The sequence below is a fragment of the Ovis aries genome, chromosome 20 (assembly GCF_016772045.2).
Source record: "Ovis aries strain OAR_USU_Benz2616 breed Rambouillet chromosome 20, ARS-UI_Ramb_v3.0, whole genome shotgun sequence".
NCBI classification, from domain to species: Eukaryota; Metazoa; Chordata; class Mammalia; order Artiodactyla; family Bovidae; genus Ovis; species Ovis aries.
The window spans coordinates 44310073-44337181 of record NC_056073.1 but is presented as its reverse complement, the minus strand read 5'-3'; the positions used below and the strand labels follow the sequence as shown (position 1 = coordinate 44337181).

Here is a 27109-nt window from a genome sequence, read left to right as displayed (position 1 = left end):
ACTGAGGTGGTACAAATATTGTTGCTGTTTGTGGTTTGACCTTTTGTTTTCTTAATGGTCTTCCTAGAAAAGTTTTAAATTGTGATGAAGTCCAATTTATCAGTTTTTTATGATTGATGTTTTTTGTTCAACCTAAGGAACTCTTGTCTACCTAAGATGACAAAGATTTTTCTCCCGTCATTTTCTTCTAGAAGTTCTAAAGCTTCATGTTCAGGTCTATTATCCATTTGAGCATCTGAGTTAACTTCTATGTAGAGTGTAAGGTAAATATTCTGCTTTTTCCATGCAGAGATCTAGTTTTTCAAGCACCATTTTTTTTTCCAGAAGACTTTCCATTTCCCAGTAAGTGCCTTGACACTTTCTTTGGAAATGTTTATAGATGTGGGAAAAGAGTATATTCAAGGTATAGTCAAATAGTTTATCTGTAACTATCAGTGGGATAGCAGAATGAAAGTGGGCCAAGCATTAAAGATAATTTATGTGGTTATGAATCTATTTTCATCGAATATAGTTTTCTTTTAAATATTTCTTGATGTCTATTCAAGAATGCGTTGAGCAATTCTCTTTGATTCTAAAATGACATCAATAGTACATTCACATTATGACAGCAGATACCATCCCACCTACCATTTAAATATTCAGGCTTCCTGGTGAAGAGAAGCCTTTTTTCAGACATTTGGGTTTGGTAATGCTCAAAAATTCCAGAATTTTCTTCAAATGCAATACATTCTGAAGTGACACAAAATGAGCGTATAGCTCTCAATTTTACTCAAAAATCCAGATCTATAGTATTAATAAACTCACCATAATTCACCTTTCTATGTTAGGAGTGCCAAAATAAGCTAACATTTAACTGTGTGACAAAGAAAGAAATGGAAAAAGAAAACCCAAGGCCTATGAAAACAGACATCCAAAATTTTAATGATTTAAAAATAGCCTCTACATATAGTACGGGAAAGAGATTAACACAGATTGAACATTTTGGTTTTGAAAACATGAAATGTCACCTCTTAGCATAGAACAAGTCATCTCCTAAGAAATACATGATACAATGAAATCTACAAGGACACTTTTTCAAACTCATTGCTGATTTTTAGCAACCCCCTTCCTCCACACACACTTGCTTGTCCTACAGCAATCTGACTTCTTTTGGCAGAATAGAATGTTGAGAACTACAACACTGGTTCTGAAAAGCACCTCCTGGATAAGTTTTACTGATTTTTTATTTAATCCCACTTAGATCATATATCCTTCTCTCCTAAATCCTCTCCTGTTCCAATAATTTGGTTGTCTAAAGCAAGCAAGCTTAATTAAGTCAAGGCATATATTGCAAATCAAACATTTTCCAGTTGACTGGAGTGGGATCATTAAATGAAAACTGGACTGACAAACCATAAATAACTTGCTTCTTGACTTGGTGATTTGTGAATACATTTACCCATTGGGTTGGAAGGGTTTCATTTGCCCCATGATGAATCCGATGGCTTGTGATGCTGTGCCAACCCCAGCATGTATCAGAGGACAGACTGTGGAATGGATGCTGTGCTGAGCTGGGGAACAGTGAATGAGCTGTTCACGGGGTCATTGGGCAGACAGAGCTGTAAAGCCTAGATGGGCTCCTGACAGCTGCTCTGAGCGCTGGGTGTGCGTGTGCACGTTTTAGGGAGGGTACAGGATCAAGCCACGACTTCCCCTAAGAGTAAGATTGTAGCCTGGCGTCTCTAACCTTTAGGTGATTGAGGAACTGGCCAGCTTCCCTCAGGTACCAGGGATAGCAGCACCGAAGAGGATGATGACAGTCAGTCAGAAAGGCCTCCACTTACAACTCGGGTGGAACCGTCCTTCTTTTGTGGATGATCACTGCCCAATGTGTTTTTAGGAATTCCTGCTGCAAACAATATGCTTTTTTGCAAATCTGAAAATGTCCTTTGGAAAATCTCATGGCCAGATTACTCACAAATGCCGATGATCAAAAAGCCCTGGGGATGGACTTCCTGGGTGGCCCAGTGGTTAAAGACTCTGAACTCCCCATGCAGGGGGCATGGGTTCCAGCCCTGGTCTGGAAACTAAGATCCCACATGCCACCTGGTGGGGCCACAAAAGAAAGTCTTTGGGGAACACATGGTCCCCTTTTGTTGGGACAGCGTCCTGTGTTGAAACAACCCAGCGCTAATCAGGAAGCAGCCTCAACACACGTGTCTCTCCTCTGGCACCTAATGTGTCAGAGTTTGGGTTAAGATATATCAAGACTTTCTGAAACTTTCTAAGAGGGTTTTTTTTCAACCAGAAGTGAGGCATCTTGCAATAACATGTCCGAGACGGCCAATTTTGGAGGGGCTTTCAAAAAGGAAAACAAGGTATTAACCCGCCTCCTTATGGAAGGTGAACACTTGCAAACACACTGTACTGTGTGTCTCAGACTTGGGAGTGACAGGCTCGGAACAATCACGAGTGTATGTAGAGCAATATTGCAACCAGCTGGTAGGTTTTTCTAAAAAGAAAATGCAGCATTGGGAGGTGCCTCCTAAGGTGCTTCTTATCTCATGGTTCTTAATGGAATGTATCAGACAAACATCTACAAACGAACGTGAACACGTAGTCACACACATGTGGATAAGATTCTGTACAATTTGTGTCTCAGATGCTTATGTGTATACATAAGAACAACACGGGGGGGAAAAAGCCACACACCACCCCCCTGGAGTTCCCTGAATTTCTGAATGCCATCTAACCCATGAAATGTGAAAGTCTTTCACTTTTATACAAAAATATCTACAAAAATAGACAAGATTTACAAAAACCAGAGAGTGTTTTCCAGTTTTCCTCAGTAACCCAAGGCAGTGCTCCCTTTCCTGCGTCTCCGCTCAGAACGTGGCCATCTCCAGCAGAGAGCGCTTGAAGAGCTGTGCGTTCCTGGACAGGTCGGTCACCTGGTGGACCATCTCCTGCAGGGCGGGGGTACTGGGGTAGTGAAGCGCGGCCGTCTTGGTGGCCAAAACTATAGTCTTGAGCTGCTCGCACAGCTGGTTGCTGGAGTTCATCACTTTGTTGCGAACGTCCTGGGCGGCCACCTGCCGGGTCAGCGTGTCTCCGATGAACACAAGTTTGTGGGCACTGAGGATGACAAACTTGCTGTGGGCCACGAAGATCCTCGGGGGCTGCGCCGAGCTGAGGCAGCTGAAGAGCGCGTCGATGGCGTTGAGCAGGGAGATGCAGTGGGTCTCGCACTGGTCATAGTAGAAGCAGAGGAGCTGCCGGTCCTGCGCGCTCACGCCGCTGCTGGTGGTCGGGAGGCTCTGGGACGGCTTCCACTTGGACATGTCGTTCTCCACGGGCTTTGTGATTTCTTGTTCCAGCAGCTGGAACTGACTCAGCTACAGGGGAGAAAAAAAGTTAGTTAAGGACAAGGCGGTGTGTGCCGAAGTGGAAACTAACCAGGGCTTGTAGCTGTAAGGCAGGGATGTTCATGTCAGGTGGTTTTTTAGATGCCAGGCCTTGTCAGCTTGCCTGGCTTTCCTGAGTTGTAAAATGCAGAGGTTGAGAAAGAGGATGCCTAAGGAATCCTCCAGCTCTGACTTCTGCAACTGGACACGATTGGTCTCTTCTGTCCTCAGAAGGGAAGGCAGGGTAGGGTTTCAACCCAGCTCCCTTGGACAGCGAAGAGATCAAACCAGTCAATCCTGAAGGAAATCAACCCTGACTATTCACTGGAAAGACTGATGCTGAAGCAGAAGCTCTAATACTTTGGTCACCTGATGGGAAGAGCCAAGTCAATGGAAAAGACCCTGATGCTAGGAAAGATTGAAGACAGGAGGAGAGCGGGGCAACAGACGATGAGATGGTTGCAGTCAAATGCTCTACCACTTAGCTACACACCCTGATGAGATGGTTGGATGGCCTCACTGACTCAATGGACATGAGTTTGAGCAAACTCCGGGAAATAGTGAATGATACGGAAGCCTGGCGTGCTGCAGTCCTTGGAATTGCAGAGTCAGACACGAATGAGCGACTGAACAACAGTTACCTATGTCTTTACGAAGGTTAAATGAGTTAACATTTGCAAAGTGCTTAGAATAATGTTTGGTATTATGTAGGCTCTAGGTAAATGTTTATTGAGTGGTGGCCAGGGAAAAGCAAATGTAGGGATCTCTTTGTCAAGTCAGCCACTGATGCTGTTTGCTCCTTCTAGAGGAAAGCCTTGACTTTGTCCCTTTCAGACACTTACATAAAAGATAATCCATGACCCTTTTTTATTTCTCCTACTCTTTCTGTCCAGATTTATAAATGTCATTATCCAGCAACACAGGGATGACTAATGCATATAAATAAGGCTTCTCAGGTGACTCAGTGGTAAAGAATCTGCCTGCCAATGCAGGAGACTTGAGTTCGATCCCTGGGTCAGGAAAATTTGCTGGAGAAGGAAATGGCAACCCGTTCCAGTATTCTTGCCTGGAGAATCCCATGGACAGAGGAGGCTGGTAGGGTACAGTCCATGGCGTCACAAAGGGTAGGACACGACTTAGCGACTAAACAAGAAAACAGCAAATGCATACAAATACACGGGCACTGTGGAAGAGATCTTCTCTAAAGGATCTGAACACTGATTGGGCTCCTAATACCTAGACCCTCAACACTGTCTAAAGGGACCTCAGCCCAGGTCAGACTCAGCGTTACCTTTCTCCCTTCTCTCATTGCTCCTAGATGGTGTATTATTTAAAATGCAATGATAATAATTTCCAGCTATTGCACCAAGTGTCAGGAGAGACTCTCTCCGGCATGCAAAGACTATCCTTCACTGGAGTTTAGGAGTCCGTCAATCTTCTGCCCTCAAATAGGGTTGAGCCTGAGCATGGCTAACCTCACCCAGCTTCTCCCCTGAGAAAGGCACAGTGAGCTTTCCTTTTCCTTAGACTCTGGTTTCTTCTTAGGAATTACTATGATTCCAACAAGTCCCCCAAAGCCCTGCAGTCTTAACTTGGCCAAACACCAAAGCAAATATAAACAGCGTGATGCTTCAGCATAGTTAGCTTATGCTTTTCCAAGTATGTTCATAAACATATCATCTCATTAGATGGAGGGGAGAGGGATTTTCTCACTTTATAGAGAAATAATTGATGTTTGGGGAGATTAAGTGACTTGCCTAAGGTCGCATAGTTGATTGGTGAGGCAGCACAGATTGGAACTCTGGTTTCCTGAGTTCTGTGTGCTATTTCATGTCACTGGACACCATTTCAGTTCATCTTAAAAGGCCTAGAAATCCTCGATCCATTTTCTCCCTTTTTTTATGCTCTTACATTAGCAATACCCATTATTATTTGCCGCACTCATGTCCAACTTTTGGATGAAAGTGCCTTGCCTGAAGCCCTTAGTAAATGGACTAGGATATATTTTGAAAACACTGAATCCTGCCCTCCAACCCTTTGACTGGACCTAGGATAGCCAAGCCATGGGCTTGTGTGGGAGAGACAGAGGGAGAGGGGAGAGGAGGAGACAGACAGACAGATGGATACGGCTCAGACTTTCCTTTGGAGGGTATTTTATAAACCACAGAAGGAGTTATTAGCTTAGGAAGCCGAGATGAAAACCTATCTACAGAAAAGACTTTGAGTGGCCATTTATGGGTTCTGTAAAAGTTCCAGGGAAGCCATATGAGTAGAGAAGCAGAGGAAACTGCCAGCAAACAGAGGCAAAGGAAGTCAATTTGGAGAGAAGCAAAGGAAGCACAGAAAGGAGATGGAATGGACAGTCCTAGTTCTTTCGGACGTGGCTCTACCTTCATCTTCTGCTCTTGAGCTCTCCCATTAGGGCTTTACTATAAAACCCACTTGCTTGGGCCAGTTTCAGTGGGTCTTGCTCCTTGAGACCAACTGCCTTAACCCAAACAATCCTAATGTGTTAGACGTACAGGCTTGGCCTGGAAAGCTGCTATTTGAACAGAGTGCAGGTATACCCAGCTGGATCACCAAGGCCATAAAACCTTCTTTTTGTTCTTATACCGTATTTATGCTAAAGTGTACTGGGAGGATCCAAATCACGATCTTTTGAAGCCGTACCTTTCTGATTAAATGGGAAGTCTTTTCAACACTGAATAGTTTTTGTTCTGATTGAACGTACCTGATGATGTTCCAGCTGCATCTTATTCTGTTTGATGATATTTTCTTTTTCCAAGAGCTCTTTCTGTTGCCTCTCGAACTCCTCCTTCCCCTATTATTTTTCAATGCAAAGAAAACATTACATCACCACTATGATTCACTTATGCTAACAGCTTCATTGACAAACATACAAATTCTCTGCTACTTTCCACTGCTTTGGAAACTTCCTGCACGACCGGTTAGGCCCTGTGAACCCCAGCTCTCATCCGGACTTCCAGAGTCACTGTGTAGATCAGAAGTGAAAACTAAGATCAATTTCCATATGGGGTGCCATGCTCCCCGCTCCACTTTACCATTTTTGTAGGACTATTCATGACCCCAACTCCCCCCAACCTCCTTATGCAGTGCTTTTTCTCAGGGTTCTTTTCTAATAGATTATTTGCAAACCCATAAACCTCCTGCTCAGTTGCTTCAGTCGTGTCAGACCCTCTGTGACCCAATGGACTGTACCCCACCAGGCTCCTCTGTCCCTGGGATTCTCAAGACATGAATACTGGAGTGGATTGCCATGCTCTCCTCCATGGGATCTTCCCAACCCAGGGATCGAACCTGCACCTCTTATGTCTCCTGCATTGGCAGGCGGGTTCTTTACCACTAGTGCCACCTGGAAAGTCCCAAAGTGAAAGTGTTAGTTGCTCAGTTGACCCCATGGACTGTAGCCTGCCAGGCTCCTCTGTCCATGGAATTCTCCAGGCAAGAATACTGGAGTGGGTGGCCATTCCCTTTTTCAGGGAATCTTCCCCACCCAGGGGTAGAGCCCAGGTCTCTAGCATTGCAGGCAGATTCTTTACTTTCTCAGCCACCAGGGAAGCCCCTGCAGGTCTAAATGTGAGCCACATTACATTTCTAGTCTCCTCAAATTATGTGCAGCTCTACACCAAATTAGTATTTTCCAAAATGCAGAGCTGGTCAACCAGCTGGGTGAATGGCTTTTGTTGTTATCGTTTTGTTTGTTATCTTTTGGCCCAGCCACACGGCATGCGGGGTCTTAACTCCCTGACCAGAGACCGGAGCTGTGCCCGCTGCATTGGAAGTGCCAAGACTTAACTCCGGGACTGCCAAGGGGAGTCCCCGGGGAGGTGTTTAATGCCTCCATCTACTCTCACCCCACACTGTTCTTCAGCACAAGGTGTGGCTCTGCTCTCTCCTCCCCCTGCTGCACACAATGGAGAGGTGTTCAGTAATCCCTGGGACAATCCATGGCTGTCAGTCAAATGAAAAGAATAGCGGAATGAGATAGTAAGCCAAATTCTAAATAACGGATCTTGTAGAATGTTTTAACTCCCTGAACGGAAAGGGCAAGCTGTCATGATCCTGGGTCAATCTGGTAGGACTGTCACTTGTAGGAGGCAGATTGTGATGGCCTGATTTCCCATAAGCAGGTCAACTTCTAGATCAATTGGGAAATGCCCAGTGGTCTTCAAAGTAAGTCTACGGTAGGGTTAAGTTTCTCTGTGAGTAAGTACACACACACACACACACACACACACACAGAGTACAGAGCTGAAGGTAACTTAGAAAATTTTCTAGTGCAGAGGGTTTTGAATCTTTTTTTCTAAAACATTGAAGCACCCCACTCCTCCTTTTTTTTTTCTTCAAATTAAATATCCTGTAGAACCATATAGTGAAATGTGAATATAAGTGGAGCTGGCCTGACTATTCAAGGACCCAATGCTCTACTTGGGGCTTCCCTGGTGGCTCAGCGGTGAAGAATCTGCCTTCCATGCCAGAGCCACGGAAGATTTGGGTTCGATCTCTGGGTTGGGAAGATCCTCTGGAGGAGGGCATGGCAACCCATTCCAGTATTCTTGCCTGGAGAATCCCATGGACAGAGGTGGCTGGCAGGCGAGGGTCCATGGGGTCACACAGAGTTGGACACGACTGAAGCAACTTAGCACTATTCTACTTGGGTTGGGGGTGGCTGGTCTCTTCCTGCTTGCCTGAGGCATATCAATCAGATCTAATTTAACTCTAGGCTTCACCCATTTGGCAAATGAGGAAGTCAGGTGAGTTTACGTAAGTTGGTGACACAGTCAGTGTCCTGGAAGTCTAGAGGCCTCTGGACCCTCACACCAGTGTTCTTCCTACTGGACACCACCACCTCCAGATTGTGAACCACTAACCGTGTTCCTGAACCTTTAACCGCGGTCTCCACTTCAACGGTCTAGACTACATCTTACAGGGGTGAGCCCCAGGCCCCTGCATGTGAATATCGGGGCCTTAGGAGTCTGAAGTCTTTACCTGCAGGTGGACATAGTCATAATCATCCATCCAGCTCCTTTCAGAGCCATCGCTGCTGCTACAGTCGGGGGGCTGCTCCTTGCCCAGGCTGGGGGGCAGTGGCTTGTTGAGGGCGGGGGCCTTGTGGTCCCCGGCGGGCAGCAGCTGCCCCGGGGAGCCGGCGGGCCGGTACTCGGTGGAGTTCGTGACGCTCTCCGGCCCGCCCTTCCCAGGGCCGGGTCTGAAGAGGGCCTCGGCGTTGGTGCTGATGGTTGTGGTGAGCTGCTTGGCGTCGTCCGGCACGGTCTTGGCCACCATCACGAAGCGGTCCAGGCTGTCCCACTTGTTGTGGGGCTTGTGGACGGCCAGCACGTTCAGGGACCAGCCGCACTCGCTCAGCTCGTGGCTGGTCTGGCTCAGGATTTGGTGGGAGTCCTCCAGCCTCTGGAGCTCGCGCTTCACCTTGTGGTGGAGGACGAGCTCGGGGAGGCAGGCGGCGTTCGCCGCGGCGCCCTGCGCGAAGTGCAGGTAGTCTCTGAGGGCCAGCTCCACCCTGTCCACGGCGGCGCGGACCCCGTTGACGTGCCGCTCCATGTGGCCGTAGCTCCGCCAGTCGGTGGTGACCAGCGCCATCAGGCTGGAGACGGCCCCGTCCAGGGCTTGCTGCAGCCGGAGCAGCCGCTCGAGGGCTGCATCAGGGTCCAAGAAGAGCCTTCTGTCCTGCGCCGGGGAAGTGGACAGCGAGGACTCCTTGGAGGTGGTGGAGGACGTGGACATGGTGCTCCGCGTGCTGCCCGTGCTGGAGAAGGACAGCCGGTTGATGCCGTCCACCACGTCCGCGGGGCCCTTGGCTTCCGGCGGCTGGTGCAGCGGCACGTCGTACACCCCGTCCCTCTCTTCCGGGCTGGCCTTCTCGCTGGTCTCTGCTGGTGCTTCCAAAAACTGGACGCCCCGGGGGATGTCGTAGGCATCGTTGTTCTGGGAGCCCACGGGTGGGCCCGGCTGGGGGGCCGGCTGGGTCAGGGACGCGCCGTGTCTCCGTGGGGCCAGCTCAGCAGCTCCGGGGGTGTCGCCGTTGTACTTAGGGTGCAGATCCTTCCCCAGGGGCTTGGTGCCCGTCGGGGGGATGTCGTAGACGCCCTCGGGCCTGCCCGCTTGTCTCATTGGAGGCGGAAAGTCATACTCTTTCTCCCGGAGCCCGGCCTCGTCTCTGTAGCCGGAGGGTGGAGTGGAGTATCCCTGGGAAGCAAGCGGACAAGGACGCTGTTATCTGCTGGGCTGGTCTAAGCGGCAGTGCAGAAACCGCGCGGTGCGTCCCCACGAGGGCCGGCGGTCCTCGCGGGTGCTGCTCCCTCCCCTCTCCTCCAGGCACTAGGTGTTTCCCGAGGCTGCTCTCGCCCCCACCCTCTGTCGAGGGCGCCCTCCCCTGGACACCCTGCTGCCCTGTGTGGACCCTCCTGCCTCAGCTGCTCTCGGGGTTCCTGGACCACGTGTCAGGAGACCCGAGGTCTCCTGCCGGACCTGCCAGCGGGGGTGAAGCTCAATCAGCTGCTGAAAGGGTCTGAGGTGCAGTTCCCTCTTATGTGGAATCAGGATAACTGTACTTCCTGTGCCACGTAGCCCACAGTGACTCCAAACTTGTATGCGTGTGCACAGCCTGAGTCATCTGTGATGTCCTGTATAAACATGAGCCATGTGACATATAGGCTTCCCTGCTCACTCAGTCGGTGAAGAATCTATCTGCCTGCGGTGCTGGAGACCTGGGTTCGATCCCTGGGTCTGGAAGATCCCCTGGAGGAGAGCATGGCAACCCACCGACGCCAGTATTCCTGCCTGGAGAATCCCATGGACAGAGGAGCCTGGCGGGCTACAGTCCATGGGACTGAAAAGAGTCAGACACGACTGAGCGACTACACCACCACCATAGGACATATATGAGTTGCTTGCCAAACAGAATCAATTGCTTTTCCTTCCTACGGGCTCGCCTTATTGACTGCCCCATTTTCTTATGGGGAGGGGGTTAAACATGGAATCCCTACAGTCGTCTTTGTTGTCTCTTCTTACCCCCTGGCTCCCCTTCCCTCCCTGTTCTTGCACACAAAGACAAGTTTTTTCCTCTTTGGATTATCTCAGTGTGTGCAGGCTTACACACACATACACCCCCACACACGCGTGCGCGCTTTTGGCAGCTTCTGCAGTAGCTCACTTACCCCTTTGCTAGGAGGGATGTCATAGACCCCTTGAGGCTTTATCTCTCCCACGGGGACAGAAAACACGGGGCCCTTCACAGAGGATGGCGGGATGTCGTACACCTGGGGAGAAACACCTGAGTTAGCCAGCATGGAAATACTTGTCATTTTTATGTTTTCTTTTTTTAAATTTACACATCTATTTTCGGCCGTGCTGAGTCTTTCTTGCTGTGTGGCTTTTCTCCAGTGATGGCGCGAGGAGGCTGCTCTTTAGTTGCCATGCGGGGGCTTCGAGTTTTGGGGGCTTTTCCTATTGCAGAGCCCCGGCTCTAGAGAACAGGCTCGGTTGTGGCTCATGGGCTGAGCTGCTCCGTGGCACATGGGATCTTCTGGGACCAGGGATCGAACCCATGTCTCCTGCACTGGCAGGCGGTTTCTTTACGACTAAGCCACCAAGAAAAATCCTACTTGTTATCTTGTTATGTACTAAGCTTTTAATGATGGATATGTTTACCAGGTTATGTATTCCCTTGCTCTTTGGCTGAATTCTATGTAATAAAAATTGATGGAATTTTTCAATTTTGGGTTCTTTGACTTAGATTGAGTATAAAAATGATCTTAGGTGAAAAAAAAATCTGCACCGTGTGTACTTTATTATTTTTTAAATTAATTTAACAGTTTATGGCTGCATCGCACAGCATGAGGGGATCTTGGTTCCCTGAGCAGGGATCCAACCTGTGCCCCCTAACCTTTGGATCTCCAGGGAATTCCCAACACTGTCTGTACTTTAAAGTGTAGTTTAAACTTTATGCTCCCTGAGAAAATGATAAGCAAGAAAAGCTTTGTGGGATCAAAGCCTTGGATTCCTTAATGAAGCAAATCCAGAAAACAAGTAATCCTGGCCCCTGGATAGACAACCTAAATAAAGCTTCACATGAAATGTGCATATTTTGTGAACTTCCCTTTCCTCTGGAGCCCAGAAGGAAAGCTGCCCTGAGGTGCCCCGTCCCCGGTGACGACCGTGTTCTTGGTACGTACCCCGTGAGCCGTCTGGAAAGGAGGGACATCGTAGACGTCCTTTTGATATCTGGTCGGGTACTCGTACACATAGCCATGGCTTGTCCTAACCGGCGTGATCACCTGTGGATGGCGAGACACGAGTTAACTTCCAAGCCGAGTCCTGAGGGCATTGCAAAGCCTAGTAATTAGACGCTCCGCCCCCATCTCTCCCCAACTAGGGAAAAAAAGGAAGAGGGAGGAGACCAAAGAAGGAGACGAGGAGACACCAGGCCAGTCAACTTCCAAGTCCCTCTTGAATCCCAGGGAGGAACCAGGCCCTGAAATCTCTCTGCCTTCCTCATGGTAATAAAATCACCTCAAAGGTGGTCAGACCAAGTCCTGATTCCCAAAAGGTACTTGAAGGGAGCTTCCTTTCTCACTTGCTTCAGTTGTGGCCAACTCTGCGACCCCCTGGACTGTAGCCCACCAGACTCCTCTGTCCATGGAATTCTCCTGGCAAAAATACTAGAGTTGGTTTCCATTTCCTCCTCCAGGGGATTTTCCTGGCCCAAGAATTGAATCTGCATCTCCTGCAGATTCATCTCACTGAGCCACTGAGAAGCCCCCTTGAAGGGAGACTTGCGTTTAAAATATGAAAGTCCCAGATCAATCCTCTGGAGCACAGCATAATGAAAAAAAAAGAAAAGAAAAAAAAAAAAAAGGGGGGGGGGGCTCTGAAACCATTTGTAAAGTGAATAATGTAAATAGAGTTGAGCCACTTAAAATTCCTCTCATACCTTCCCCAGGAAGCCTCTTCATCTGACGTGATTATGATTACAACTAAAATTCCATAGGCCACGAATTCCATAGGTTTATGAAACTAAAGCTTGCACACACTGTCCTGAGAAGCCTCCAGGAGCTTTCATGCTAAAGAATGAAATGCATGAAATACTGAGTCCTGGAGCTGACCAGGAAGAGAGTTCAGGTCTAATCATTTTCCCATTTCCACCAGGAAAGCAAATGTCCAGACGGTGCCCACGACCAAGTGATGTCAGATGTCAGACACACTCATCGCAGCCCAGCATCTGGAACTAATGTCAATGAAACAAACCTTACCCGCCAGGCTCGTATTTTCGTATCTACACGCCCCACTGTGTCCTAAGCATGGGTAGAGAAATGACTGGAACTTAAACTCCTTTGAAAATATATTTAATCCCCCACAGAGCTTCAAAATGACCAGGGTCTTGTATCTGCCTCACCCCTGTGGGGCGACATGCTAACAGCACCCAGCTCAGTATTGTCCGGGACATTTGTGAGAACAGACATCACAGATTAGGAAGAGCTGGTTGTTCCCTGAGAAACCATCATCGTTTATCCTTTCTCTAACGTGAAAACTCTGGCGTCAGGCTGCCTACGAAAGTATGCGAAAAATGCTCATATCCATCTTACCCTGAGATGGGTGGAACTCAGCCAAAAGCGCCAGTGCCCTTCTCCCTGGGGGCTCTAAATGCCTGGGTTCAATTTGCTCTTTAAATCCCTGGTGCTTGTAGCTGATTATGTCTTGCAATGAAGGTAAAAGAGATTAGCATGCAGCCACCAGCCCAGCCCATCTCTCCACTGCCTCGGGTTTAAAAAAGGAGTCTCTTGCTTTAAGGTTTGTTGGCACAGAGCATACAGAACCATTTCACAAAGTGGCTACTGTATCGTGCAGAGCAAGTCTTCCTTTTTAAAGCAGGATGCTGGTCGCTCAAGAAAGATACACTGTGTTCCCCATGCCTTTAGACGATTTTTTTTTTTCTTCACTCACTATTGTCCAGGAGAGACATGAAGTACCTTCTCTTCCTCTATCTCATCAGCTCCTCTATTTATAGTTCTGTTTTGGCTCTTTAATAGAACCTACTCACAACCCTGCTTTTGTTCAGTCTACAAGCTTCTAAGAGTGGATTCTATCCAAGGCTGCCAAGTTAGTAATAATGCTAATGGAAAATCAAGGCTGGTTATGCTGAAGGCCAGCCGAAGGGTTTCATCTTTAGTTTGAAAAATGGAGGGGGGCTGGGAGATAGATGGGGTGGTTCTTGTATCTGAAAATAGCCCTTGGTACATGTAAACAGGAGGCGCCGTCTCAGGAAGGCGGGTCCCCAGCAAGGCTTTGCCTTGCCTGTGCGGACGGTCCCTGGCAGAGAGCATCCGAGCTCCCCAGTATTTAACGCCTCACTTCCTGACAAATGTCACTGAACTCCTGCGTGCTCCCTCTTTCTCATTTAGAGGATGCCTGTGGTCATCTTTTTTTTTTTTTTCCAACTTTGCATTCCAAACCAGTCATTTTCTTTGTTTATGTATTAAAAGAAACAGATGGTGAAAACCACAGGGGCGAAAAGCCAACAAAATACAGCCTCCCTCGACGTGACCATCCAATTCACATCGGTTCTCAAATGGCACGGAGAGGGGACCTGGGCGTGCATCTGGTCAGACGCGGGCAGAGCATAGCGTGAGGTCCCCTGTGCCGCCTGGGAGGACGAGGAGCTGGACGCCTTCCCCTTCTGGACCGTCTTCTCCTCACCCCACTGCTTGGGTCACTTTCATGCCAATTGCGTGTTTTCTCCTCAGAGCAAAGTGCTGACTGTTCTGTACCTTACAAAGTATCCAGTTTTGTGGTTTAAAAGGCCAGTTTCTTTCTGCTTGACAAAGTACACAAAAACCTTTCTCTCCCAGGATCACTGAACCTCAACCTACAAGGAACACCAAGGTCTGGCTCAGGGGAACATACATTTGGGGCGAAATCTCCTGGGCGTTTGCACGGCAGGCAAGGCTGCCAGTGGCAAGGATGCCACTGCTCCACACAAAGGGTGTCTTAAAAACTAATTTTCTCAATGAAATCAGGTCAGGCTTTTCATTTCCTTTCTCCCTCCATTTGTTTTCCTTTCCTGCATTCCTTTCATTCTGCGTACGTATTTATAGTTACAAGGGCTTAGCCTTAGGAATTACCAAAGTGACCTCTTAACTCCTTAGTGATGGCACAAAGAGGGGGCAAACTGTGGGCTTCTCGAGGCTCTGTAACCAGCTGCACCTGAAACTGTCTTCCTGGTTCCCCTGCAGAGGGTTTTCTGTCTAGGCGAGAAATTCACCCTTCCTGGGATGTTTGTATACCTGTCATTCGTGTCAACTAATGGAAGAGTCTGAAGATGGATCTCTGAAAAGAGCTATGGAGCAAAGGGCAGACTGTATACCTGTAGAAAGGGACAGTCCATTGAGTAAATCTTTGAGGCTGGATCCCAGCAGGGGAGGATCAAATATTTGGAAACCAGGGTTATCTTAACTCACTAATAATTTTTTTTTTCAGATTTAAAAAAACTTATTGGAAGACAATTGCTTTTCAATGTTGTGTTGCTTACCATATGACCCAGCAATGTCACTACTGGGGATACAGTCTGAGAAGACCATAATTGAAAAAGACACATGTACCCCAGTGTTCATTGCAGCACCATTGATAATAGCCAGGGCATGGAACCAACCTAGATGTCCATCAACAGATGAATGGATAAAGAAGTAATGGTACATATATACAATGGAATATTACTCAGCCATAAAAAGGAATGCATTTGAGTCAGTTCTGGTGAGGTGGATGAATCCAGAGCCTGTTACAGACAGTGAAGTAAGGCAGAAAGAGAAAAACAAATATTGTCTATTAACGTACATATAATGAAATCTACTAATTCTGCTTGTAGAAAAAGCAAGAAAATGCTCAGGGCTTACCCTGTCCCATACTTTAGTTCGTGTCATTTTCTGCTTCAGATTCTGCACAGCATGAGCTCTTTAGAGATGCTATTAAGACTTCCATGTCTCAATTTTGAGACCTATGCATGCTGAAATTTGAAAGATGGGATGTGTGTGTCTAGGGTGGCAGTGAGAGCTAGGGGACACTGAAAACCACCAGGTGTGCAAGTCACTGGCCCGGGACGGAGCCCTGGGTCTGTCACCCATGTCTCTACATTCCGTTGGCCTGAGTTTGCACCTATAGCAGGGCCCAGGCCTGATGCTGAGCTGCCTGTGTGCTGAGCAGGTCGGGGGAAGGGAGAGACAAGCTGAGATCCTGGGCCGGGAGCACAAAACTCCTCCCCTTCTGAGAGGTGGCAGCCAGTCCTCAGCTCCAGCCAACTGCCATCTTGAAAAAAACACTCCCTGGGTTGCCAGATCTTTCCAATTTTCACGAGAAGCCAGAAATCTGGGTTTTTATGTGATATCTGATTTTCAAAACTGGCTCAACTATTTCAAACAGCATCTGGGCCAACGACACGTGCCTCTGGCCCCCAGGTGCCAGTCCCGACTTTCATCTGTGTATTTCTTCCTCCCTCACCCCCCTCAGTCTGAGGGCAGAAGCCAAAAGCTCTTTACCAGCTCTGTGCTTTGGCGAGGCGGAAGCACTCCATTTTTCGCAGGCACCCTGTTTGCCACACCTCTGAGCTTTCACTCATGCTGTGGCTGTACAAGATGCTTGACTTTCCTTCCTCCTCTGCAAATTTTATTCACTTTTTGGGGTCAACCTGAGTGCCCCTCTCCCACAAAGCCCTTCCCAGACAAGATACATCTCCCTCCTTGGAACTGACTGTGTGTGTACTTACATCTCTAACAGTGCTTATCCCTTGAGGTTTGACTGTTTCAAACTATCTCATCCCTTTTCTTCTCATTGTCGACATGGAGACAGGGCCGAGAAAGTGCCTTGAACATAGTCGATCTTGGAAAAATGTATGGACTGAATATAGCTTCCCTCGTAGCCCAGTTGGTAAAGAATCTGCCTGCAAGGTTGGAGACCTGGGTTTAATTCCTGGGTCGGGAAGATCTCCTGGAGAAGGAAATGGCAATCCACTGCAGTATTCTTGCCTGGGAAATCCGATGGGCTACAGTCCACGGGGTTGCAAGAGTCGGACACAACTTAGCGACTAAACCGCCACCACCATGGACTGAATACAGTCACGAACTAAAGAAAACTCGAGACTTTCCTTAAGCAAAGGGATGTAGCTCTGCAGAGGGGAATTACAGAGGATGAAGCTGGTTTCCAGATAGGTCAGCTCTAGGATGAGTGGGACTCGTGGGAGGAGGGGCATGTCTTATCAGCCATGCAGGGCAGCGCTGTGCCAGTGGGGTGGCGAACAAAGCAGGGGGAGTCTTGGGTAGAGGTGACCAATCAGAAACCATGGAAGCATTTTATCACCTGCCCCACTCTCTGGTGGTTTCCCTTCCCCCAGTCCAGAGCCCACATGTGACCCAAACACCTGCATTCTTCTCAGCTGCAAGCCAGAAACATATGCGGGAGCTTTGCAAAAAGAAATGAAAACAAACTCTGCCTTTTACCTTTACATCAGAAAGAAGATACAGTAGAAAGGCACAGGGGTCATGCTTTCTCTAGTTCTGAAAACAGGAGACAGGCCCATGTCACATGAAACCTCGGACCGAAGGCCAAGGTCACACTGGGTCTCTGGCCCATTGAAAGGATCAGGTCTGACGAGGGGAGTGATTGAGAACATAGGCTGGACACAGGCAGAGCTGGGTGTGGACCCTGGTTATGCCGCTTAGCAGCCATGAGGGCATGGCCAAGGCATTTGCCCTTCTAAGCCTGTTCCCTCACTGCTGTTTAGTCGCTAAATCGAGTCTGACTCTTCTGTGACCTCACGGGCTCCTCTGTCCATGGGATTTCCCATGCAAGAATACTGGGAGTGGGTTGCCATTTCCTTCTCCAGGGGTCTTCCTGACTCAGGGATCGAACCTACGTCTCCTGCATTGCAGGCAGATTTTTTTTACCACTTGAGCCACCAGGGAAGCTTGCTTCCTCGTTAGTAACACATAAAAGATAATACTTATAGGCTATTAGGAGTATTAAGTGACATCAAGTACATAGGGTACCTGGCATAGCATAAAATTGTAAGCCTCAGCTATCTTTATCATAATCGTTACCTAGGTTATGCAGATTTTACTTTTGGACTTAAATTGGGCACTAGGTAATTCAGATCAACCATCCTAATGAAGACAGCTTTAAAAAAGTGAGGAGATAATATGAAAAATCCTCTTGAGGGTATCAAAAGTTAAAAGAGAGTAAAGAATTACCAGGTCAAAATAGAAAAGTAGAGAAGGGGCGACTTCCCCGGTGGCCTAGTGGTTAAGAATCTGCCTTGCAATGCCAGGGGTGCAGGTTCAATCCCTGGTTAGGGAACTAAGATCCCACATGCCGTGGCACCACTGAGCCTGCCTGCCACAGTGAAAAGGTCTCACGTGACGTGATGAAGATCTCGTGTGACACAACTAAGGTCTGGTGCAGCCAAATAAATTTTAAAAAGAAGACAAAGAAAAGGAAAGAAGAGAAGAAATTCACAAAGAGAGGCCTGAATTTTGAGGTTGCTTTCTTCTGGGTATTTGCTGACCTAAAATAGGTGAGAGGCTACATTGTGTTTTTTCAGCTTCTATGGGTGAGGGGACTTGAGAGCTCCTCTAGGTAGAAACCATGAAAACCATCCTCCAGTTTGGGTTGGGATCTTAATGGCTGCATGGGAAAGTAAGGATTAACTGGAAGAGAACCTACCCTTGTACAGGCCTAAGCTAGGTTTTAAGTCATCATGGTGGGCAAGAACATCTCAAAGCCTGAAATCAGATTTATGTGCGCTTGTGAGGCTGGCAGAGAGAAGTGAAATCCTCTCTGAAAGTACAGAACATCTTTATAGGGCTTCGATTATTTCTACCAATATTTAAAAAAACACAATGTCCAACACAATCAAAGATAACCAGGAATGCAGGAGACAGACAAACGAAACAAGAACAGCCAATTCCTGCTTCCTTCCTAATAGGATCAGGATGTCTGGCCACAAATCTCAAAGCCACTTGCTTTCAAAATGTTACATGACTAAAGTGAAGTGAAGTGGCTCAGTCGTGTCCGACTCTTTGCGACCCCGTGGACTGTAGCCCACAGGGCTTCTCCATCCATGGGGTTCTCCAGGCAAGAATACTGGAGTGGGTTGCCATTTCCTTCTCCAGGGGATCTTCCTGACCCAGGAATCAAACCCACATCTCCCGCATTGCAGGCAGACGCTTTAACCTCTGAGCCACCAGGGAACCTCATGACTAAACAGTAGGAGAAAACCAAATTTAATCATCCTAAAATCGAAGTCATGTAGAAAGACACTGACCTTTGCAAACGTATAAAGTGTCCCCGAAGATGTCTTATGAGGCCGTGGAAATTTCAGACTAAAGCAGGACATGACAAAGACTTTGGCCCTGGTGATCATGAGCGGATTTACTGGGATTACTGTTTGACTTTGGCCATATCAGTGTCGCCATTGTCACAGTTATCACCACAGCACACAAGACACAACGGTAGGAAACCCCAGGAGAAAGCGTGCTTTGTAATCTTGAGAGATACAGAGATTTATCCAAGAGAAAGACAGCAAAGAACCTAATCCAAGAGACTTGAGTTTCTCCTCGGTGGATTTCTTTTCAGTGGGCTGGGTTTGTCAGGAGGCTCTCACGGAGAAGTGGGGCGCATATGCACGAGCAATGTTCAGAAGCAAAACGCTTCCTTTCCAGACAACTTCTGTTCACAGGGCATCACTTGTACCAATGTCTCAGCGAGTCTCCTTGGAGGCACTGCTTCCTGTGAACATCCCCTGAACCTTCTTAAAGCAGAGCTGGTGGGCGCTGGGGAGGGGGCGCAGCAGAGCAGAGGCCGTGAGGTTAGGGGAGCTTCAGCAAGATGCTACCCATTCAGGGGCCGCGAGCAAAGTGGGGAGAGAGCCGGCTGAGGCGCGAATGGAGGCAGATCCTGCCCGCCCTCAACGCGGTGAAAGCCCATTAATAGGGTCTCAGGCCCCCTCACGTTCTGCACTCCCTTGCCCCAGCCCTACGGCTCATGTACTTACACAAATTCTCATCTCCCTCCGCCAACCAACTCACGCCTCTGTTTTGACTCTTTCCCTCCTTCCACGCTCCCAGCAACCAGAAGGAAGAACAAAAAACAGGAGAAAGGATACAGAAAATTCCTCCCGCTTGAGAGAAGGCATTGGGCGGAGTGCATGAGAGCCCAGGCCGGGATGCGGAGGAGCACAAGGAACTTCAGCACCATCGGTCCTGTTCTTGTAGCTTTTACTAACTTTTTATTTTTTATTTTTTGATGTGGACCATTTAAAAACTAATTTTAAAATTTATTTATTGTTGGCTGTGCTGGGTGTTTGCTGCTTCGTGCAGGCTTTACTCTAGTTGGGGAGCGCACGGCCGGCTGTCTAGTCGGGGTGCGAAGGCTTCTTTCTCATTCTAGTGGCTTCTCTTGTGCAGCGAGGCCTCACGGGCACGCAGTGCAGGCTTTAGTAACTGCAGCATGTGGGCTCACTGGCGGCTCCCAGGCTCCACAGCTGTGGTGCCCGGCTTCGTTGCTCTCCGGCATGTGGGATCTTCCCTGACCGGGGATCGAACCCATGTCTCTTGCATTGGCAGGCGGATCCTTCACCACTGAGCCACCAGGGAATCCCTGATGCGGACCATTTATAAAAAGTCTTTGTTGGATTTGTTCCAGTATTGCTTCTGTTTTATGTTGTGTGTTTTCGGCCACAAGGCATGTGGGATCTTAACTTCTCCGCTAGGGATCGGACCCACACCGCCTGCTCTGGAAGGTAAAGTCTTATAACCGCTGGATCGGCTCCAGGGAAGTCCCTTAATATTTTATTACTGTTATTGCCATTATTATTCATGGTTCTACAGTTGATGTATGTATTTATAAAAAATCACAAAATCGCAAAAATAGGATTTAAGTTTTAACAACATTAAAAAAAAAATAAGAAATTCCACTCGGAGGGGGTAGGAAGGAGTCTTCTGTAACTGAATCTCTGTGTTCCATGATTTAATTCCGTGTCCCTCTCTACAATCCAAAGCAACATTAGGAATGGTCTGAATTCCACAATCCCTTGCTTCTGATACCCAGATAACACCTCCCCGGTGGCACTAGTGGTAAAGAACACGCCTGCCAATGCAGGAGACGTAAGAGATGTGGGTTTGATCCCTGGGTCAGGAAAATCCCCTGGAGGAGGGCATGGCAACCCACTCCAGTATTTTTTCCTGGAGAATCCCATGGACAGAAGAGCCTGGGGGGCTTCGGTCCATAGGTTTGCAAAGAGTCGGACACGAATGAAACGACTTAACACACACAACGCCTCAGTAATGGACCAGTGGAGCTGACCCTTGAAACCAGCAGAGCAGGAATGAGTGTGACCAGCTCCTGGTGCTCTGCCCTAAGGCCTCAGCGAGAACTGGGCAGCCCAGGAGGTGCTCAGGAAATGTAACGGGTGACTGATGAGAAGTGAAAAAATGCCACAGTGGTTACAGCACATATTCACCATCTTGCTGCTAAGCACCAAAGACCGTCTGAATTCAAAAGCAGACCTCACCGATTAGCAGTCGTCTTTTTGAATTTTCCTAGATATATACGGAAAGTAAAATTAGATGGCTTCCTATCTTTAATCCCTCGACACCGTGTTTTATTTATACTGTCTCTGGGACTTGTGCATTAACAAGGGTATTTCGATTTCAACAACTGCCTGTTGGAAAGGACTTATTTCACCTAAATGCCCTTAAAAAGCATTAACAGAGCCACCACAATATTTATTCTATCTTATAATAACCTCTTTGTCTTAAAGCCCATGGACGGTGTGACTCGTTCCCTTTAAAGAAAGCCCCAGGAAAAGAAACATCAGTATTATCAGTGCCCGCTCATGAGAGCTTGGATCCCATTTTCAGAAACTGCAAAGTTACAGGGGTTTGTCTGTTTAAAATACAAGATGACTTCTTGCTTTTCTCCGACTGGAGGAAATGCCACAAGTTGCCTATGCTGGATTTATTAATTCTCTATAAATTCTCTCTGCTCCGCTTGGGTGTAGCAGTGAGCTCATTTATTTACTTGCATAGCAACAATATAATGAAAACTGAGTCTGGCCTTAGAAATACACCCTCCTGGGCCGTGTCCATGGTTAACCCTTCCTACTGCTTCTCCCGTGTGCATCGAGAGCTCTCCTCCTGTACTTAGGGAGGTGATCAACTTTCCTTCAAGGACATGTGGATGTCTGGTTTTAGGCTAGAACGAAACCTTTTGCTAGCCACGTGAAAATCACGGCCGGGTCCTTTTTCCAAAAGAGAAAAATGTCACTGAAACTCAGAGGTGGAACGACGCTCTTGGGTCCTGCTCCTTTGACATGGTGTTTGGACGGCAAACAACTCTGTGCAAACAGTGGCCCGATTGTTAGACCCCAGCACATCTCCCCACTGCTTTCAGGAAGCGCTTTGTGTAGCAAGTGCTAAAGCAATATTTAGTTATGGAGTGACCAAGTGCCAGAGAGCAGCTAAGAGCATTTAAACGTGAAAGAACATGATGGGAAATGACGTCCGGTTTTTGCAAGTGTTTGAGGTCTTTCTCTGGACGGGGCTGAATACAGCCCATGACAGAGCTGGGCACAGCACAGCCATTTAAAATATATATATATATATATATATATATATATATATATCCCGAGGCCTGAAATGTTCTTTGAGTGAAAACTATAAAAGGCGCAAGCATGTTGGTTCTTTTCTTGTCCAAATAAATTCAAAAATACACGAAGCACAAAATCTAGATTTTTGACTTGGATTTTTCAGAGAGGTGCTCACAGACTGCCTGAAAGGGATGTGATGATGGGAAGAGGGAAGGGTGAAAATTTCTGCACCCAGATGCCTCTGGGTACCATTTCCTCCTAAATAGGATGACGGAAGATGTTGTGACTTAACTGGGAGAAAAAGGTGATGGCAGGTGGAGGCGGCTCACATGGCAGAACCTGGTGGCAGATCTGAAAGGCCCTGGCCCAGGGCTGTGGCAGGGCTGTTGTTTCAAGAGGCACAAGACCCATCAAGGGCCCCTGCCGAGCCCGGAGGATTAAACGGAAAATGGGCAGAACATGAGTCCCAGGATGACACTCTCTGAGCTCTTGGTAACAAGGCAGGCATGAGATGCTCCTGGAAAGTGTTCTCTGTATGGGACTAACTCTGCTGCCCCCCGGCTCCCCATCCTGCCCCCTACCCCGGTGCTCCTGTCTACTCCTTGCTCTTTAAGACATGGTTCTGCCTTCTAAGGGAGACTGGTTTCCAGATAAGAAGATGGGTGGGATCCTAAAGGAAGGGTGTAAGAAGGACCTGCCCAAAGGGAGGCGTCAACTGAAACTGACATCAACGCCCAGCTGTCTTTTCTTCTTTCTTAAGAATCTTAAGGCCAGGTCATGTAATTAAACTTTTCAAGAGACTAGGGAAAGAATCAGATGAGGATATTTGGGTCATAAAACTTTAGCTAAGACCATTAAGTGACAACCCAACCCTACTCCCCATTTCACGGCCGAGGGGACTCAATTCAGAGGTTATTCAGCTGGGGGATGACAGGGGCGTGCCCTCCCCCCCGCCCCAGGCCATGGAGACTGCAGTGTTCACAGGCTTCACAGCGAACAAATGAGACATTACCTCTCTAACTTCGGGCTTCCCAGGTGGCTCAGCGGTCAAGAATCCGCCTGCCAATGCAGGAAACATGGGTTCGATCCCTGGGTCTGAAAGATCCCCTGGAGGAGGAAATGGCAACCCACTCCAGTATTCTTGTCTGGGAAACCTCCATAGACAGAGGAGCCTGGTGGGCTACAGTCCATGGGGTTCACAAAAGAGTTGGGACACGACTTAGCTATTAAACAACAACAACATCACCCCTCTAACTTCACAAATAAATACTCCTAAAAGAAAGTTACTTCCTTATTCGAGAAGCAAAAGTTGAGATCTGGGGAGCTTATGTTTTGGGGGTGCCCCTTTCACTGGCAAGCCGGTTCTGGGAGATTTGACTGCATCTGCTTAAATGAATTTATCCACTTGGAGTGATTTAAAGTCATTAGAAAAGATGGTGTTTCCAATGGCAGAGAAAGCCACCATGGCAGTGTTCTTGGCGGTATCAGGGTCTTTACAGCATCCGGATGACCTGCTCAGAGCTTCTAAGGGTCAGCCTGCCCTGGAGCAGGAGATCCTGGGTCCTTGACTCCGACTCCCTCAGCCTCCAGGCCATGCTCTGGATCCGAGGTGGCAGCCTTTGGAAATGACTTTCATTCTTTCTGACCAACAGGATGCTTTTTAGCACCCAGGGCTCTGGTGAGCTGGAATTGCTCAGGAGTGTTTAAATATGCCTCTCACTTTAGGGCTTGGCAGCATCAGCCATTAGCTGGGATGTGAAAGTCATTAGCTTCAGAGTCAGACAGACGTGGGCTCAAACATGAACCCGACGTCTTCCTAGAACTACGTCCATCAGCGAGGTCATGTCTCAGGCCTCAGAGCCCACCCCTGGAAAGTGGAGGTGGTGAGGAACGCCTTAGGAGGCTACTGGGGGGACTACATGAGATTATGTATGTAACATCCCTAACATGCAACCAAGCTCCGAGGGATCCCCGGTTACCCCCACTTTAGATCTAAAATGATCTTTAAAACAATGAGTAACTTAATAACATGTTCAAGGTTAATTGGTGGTAAATGTGAAAACAAAAGTGTGCCATGCTGTAAGGAAACCAAGGACCATAAAAATGATTCAAATAAACCAGATGTGAGTATGGCCTTGCTAAGGGATTCTTTGTTCCAAAAGCTGATCTACTGTGGGATCCCTTTAAGGGGAGACTCCTTGTGCTCTTCACACGTTGCTGGAGTCACAACTTTGAAGGAAGACATACCATCCTGAGTCACACCTGGGCAGTGAGTCATACCTGGGCAGTGAGTCACACTTAGATAGGAGCAGCAGCCTGCCTCTCTGGATGGTGGCCTGGACCATGAGGTTTATGGCACAGCTATTCAGAACCAAGTGCATTTCTTTCTTTTTCTCCTATTTTTTGGCTTTAGCTCCCTACCAGGGATTAAACCTGTGCCCCCTGCAATGGAAGAGCAGAGCCTTAACCACTGGACTGCCAGGAAAGTCACCCCGGTGCATTGCTGACTACACCTACCTCTGTAAGCACAATGTACTCAAACCAGTCTGCCTTTAAAGATGTGTTCAACCAATAGTGTCTCAATTTTACCATCGAATCACCAAAATTTATGTATTCTTTCCTCTACCTCACAAATAAAGCATTGTCTACTGGGCCAGACAATACACTACCTATGATGCTGACCCGTTCTCTCTGATAAGCAGTCACATACCATGAAGTCATTCTAGAAGGACGAACACTACCTCTCTTTGCTTTGGTGTGAGTCTGTAAGAAGTGACTGAATCATTCCTAGAAATATGCATTATCTCTGAGCTTTGTAACCAGTTGCAATCGAGTGTGAAGGCTTTGGCACTGACTAAACAAAAAAGACCTTTGTTTGAAGGAGGTGTTACAATTTGCTCACCTCACTGGTGTGGGTGACTTGACGGTGAAGAAATACTTTTCATTTTTAAAGTGATGTCACAGAGTCCTTGAAATGCTCAAGGACCTCTAATTTTGTGTAAGATTTAAGTTAAAAAAAATTATTTGGTTGCATCAGATCTTAGTTGGGGCATATGGGATGTAGTTCCCTGACTAGGGATCTAACCTGAGTCCCCTGCATGCCTTAATCACTGCACCACCAGGGAAGTCCCTAAAGATTTAAATTTTATCTTGACTTTGAAGGTAGAGATTTTAGGTGAAAGTCCACTTTTCTGCATACCCCAAAGAACCACGTATTGACGGGAAAATCATTAAATTAGAACTATCTTTATCTAGAAATGCACAATTCTAGAACAGGGTCATATTTTATTGAATTTATAAGTGAAGAAACTGAAGGTACCCTCTACCTCGTCAAACTCTGATTCTCCCCAATATTATTCAGGGTGTGTATGTATGGTTTTTTTTTTGTGTGTGTGTGTGTCCATGTGTCTGTCTAGGAAGTGAACAAAGGAAAGTGAGGTGGAGTTCGAGTTCATCTTCTCTATTTCCTTTTAATCTATTTTCACTTGTTGGTAGACGAGTCATACTGCTAATAGCAGCTAGCTGGCTGGTATCTGAGTGCTGTCCTGGACAACCAGATTTCACAATGCTTCACATCCCAATAAGGGAAGTCCTCTGCCCCCTAACCAAAGGCTTTGTGGGGGTGTGAGCACGGGTGTGTGTAATTTATGATGACTCAGCGTCTAAGAAGGCACAAACATTGTAGCTTCAACTAGTTATGGTTCTTATATTACCTTTCAAGGAATGGGCCTGGAAGACCTGGCTAAAGTCTTTGAATCATTTCCTGCCAATATTGGGCCATGTCTCATTGTGGAAGGTAGGAAGTAGTCTTTATAAGGATGTCGTCATGGGGTTTAGATAAATCTTTAAGGTTACTTGAGTTTTCTGTGTGCTACCCGGAAGCAGAACGTCCCCCAGCCTAGTCTATCATACACAGTATAAAGGTGGGCTGTTTCAATGTGCTTGACCACTACCAAGGTGGTAGTGAACTTGCCTGCCAGTACAGGAGATGTAAGAGACTTGGGTTTGATCCCTGGGTCAGGAAGATCCCCTGGAGGAAGGCATGGCAGCCCACTCCAGTATTCTTGCCTGGAGAATCCCATGGACAGAGGATCCTGGCTGGGCTACAGACCATGGGGTTGGTCTCAAAGAGTCGGATATGACTGAAGTGACTTAGCACACATGCATGAGCTCCCTTAAGATTAGGTGAAATTTACAACATATTTTGGGAGCCTCGAGAAGGGAGCAATTGCTGGGGTGCAGAGAAAGCTTCCCAGAGGAGATGAACATTGAAATGGGTTTTAAAGTATGAATAGGAGTTCATGGGTAGCACAGAGAAGGGAAGGTGCTAAATGGCAGCATACGCAAAGGAGGCTCCGTTCCTCAGTAGGAACAGCTTGGTTCTCCTCTTTCGAGACTATACAAGTCTTAACTTATCCTGTTGTCTAAACTCTCCAAAATGCATACAAGTTATGCCTTCAGAAAAGCTGAATGTGACCTCAGTCATGCTTCGGATGCTCACTGGTTGTGAACAGATAGTTATGATTACAGAAGACAGATGGTGACATTCTCCAAGACCCTCCCGGGGGAAAAGGACCGTGTATTATCTGACATGTGTCGTAACAGACTAACGCACTGGATGCAGGATCTGACTTGTGTGTGCTGGTGAAGGGGTGATAAGATCAGAGCCACTGTTCAGCTTATTTAAAGGTCAACTCAAATTAAATGCCTCCTTCCTTGCTTCTGCCTGTGCATTCACTCACTGGCTGTTATCTATGTGCTGATGGTTTGCTAGGAGCTTGGCCTACGCTGTACAGAGGCAGCCACGTCAGCCTGGATGGGAGGGCAGTCTGGGGGAGGATGGATACATGCATACACATGGCTGAGTCCCTTCGCTGTTCACCTGAAACTGTCACAGCATTGTTAATCAGTTATACCCCCATACAAAATAAAAAGTTAAAAAAAAGAGAGCCAGCCATGGCCTCTGCCTGCCTTAATGGAATTTATAATTTAGCCCAAAACTGATTTGAGAAAGATGCAAAGGAAATCTAAATCCACCAGTTAGAATAAAAGC

The 27109-nt window shown here is 47.4% G+C and overlaps 1 protein-coding gene across 4 annotated transcripts in view; it reads right to left on the bottom strand.

Annotated features, from left to right (window-relative positions):
* Positions 1 to 895: 895 nt before the first annotated feature.
* Positions 896 to 27109, bottom strand: part of NEDD9 (neural precursor cell expressed, developmentally down-regulated 9) — a 272334-nt gene continuing 246120 nt past the window's right edge. For all 4 annotated transcript variants that reach the window (XM_060403510.1, XM_042237341.2, XM_042237342.2 and 1 more), the window contains 5 exons: positions 11600 to 11701; positions 10583 to 10684; positions 8394 to 9611; positions 6115 to 6204; positions 896 to 3374 (listed from right to left, as the gene is read on the bottom strand). In XM_060403510.1, coding sequence (XP_060259493.1) covers positions 2865 to 3374; positions 6115 to 6204; positions 8394 to 9611; positions 10583 to 10684; positions 11600 to 11701 — 2022 coding nt within the window. In that variant the 3' untranslated portion in view covers positions 896 to 2864. The remainder of the gene's footprint in view (positions 3375 to 6114; positions 6205 to 8393; positions 9612 to 10582; positions 10685 to 11599; positions 11702 to 27109) is intronic.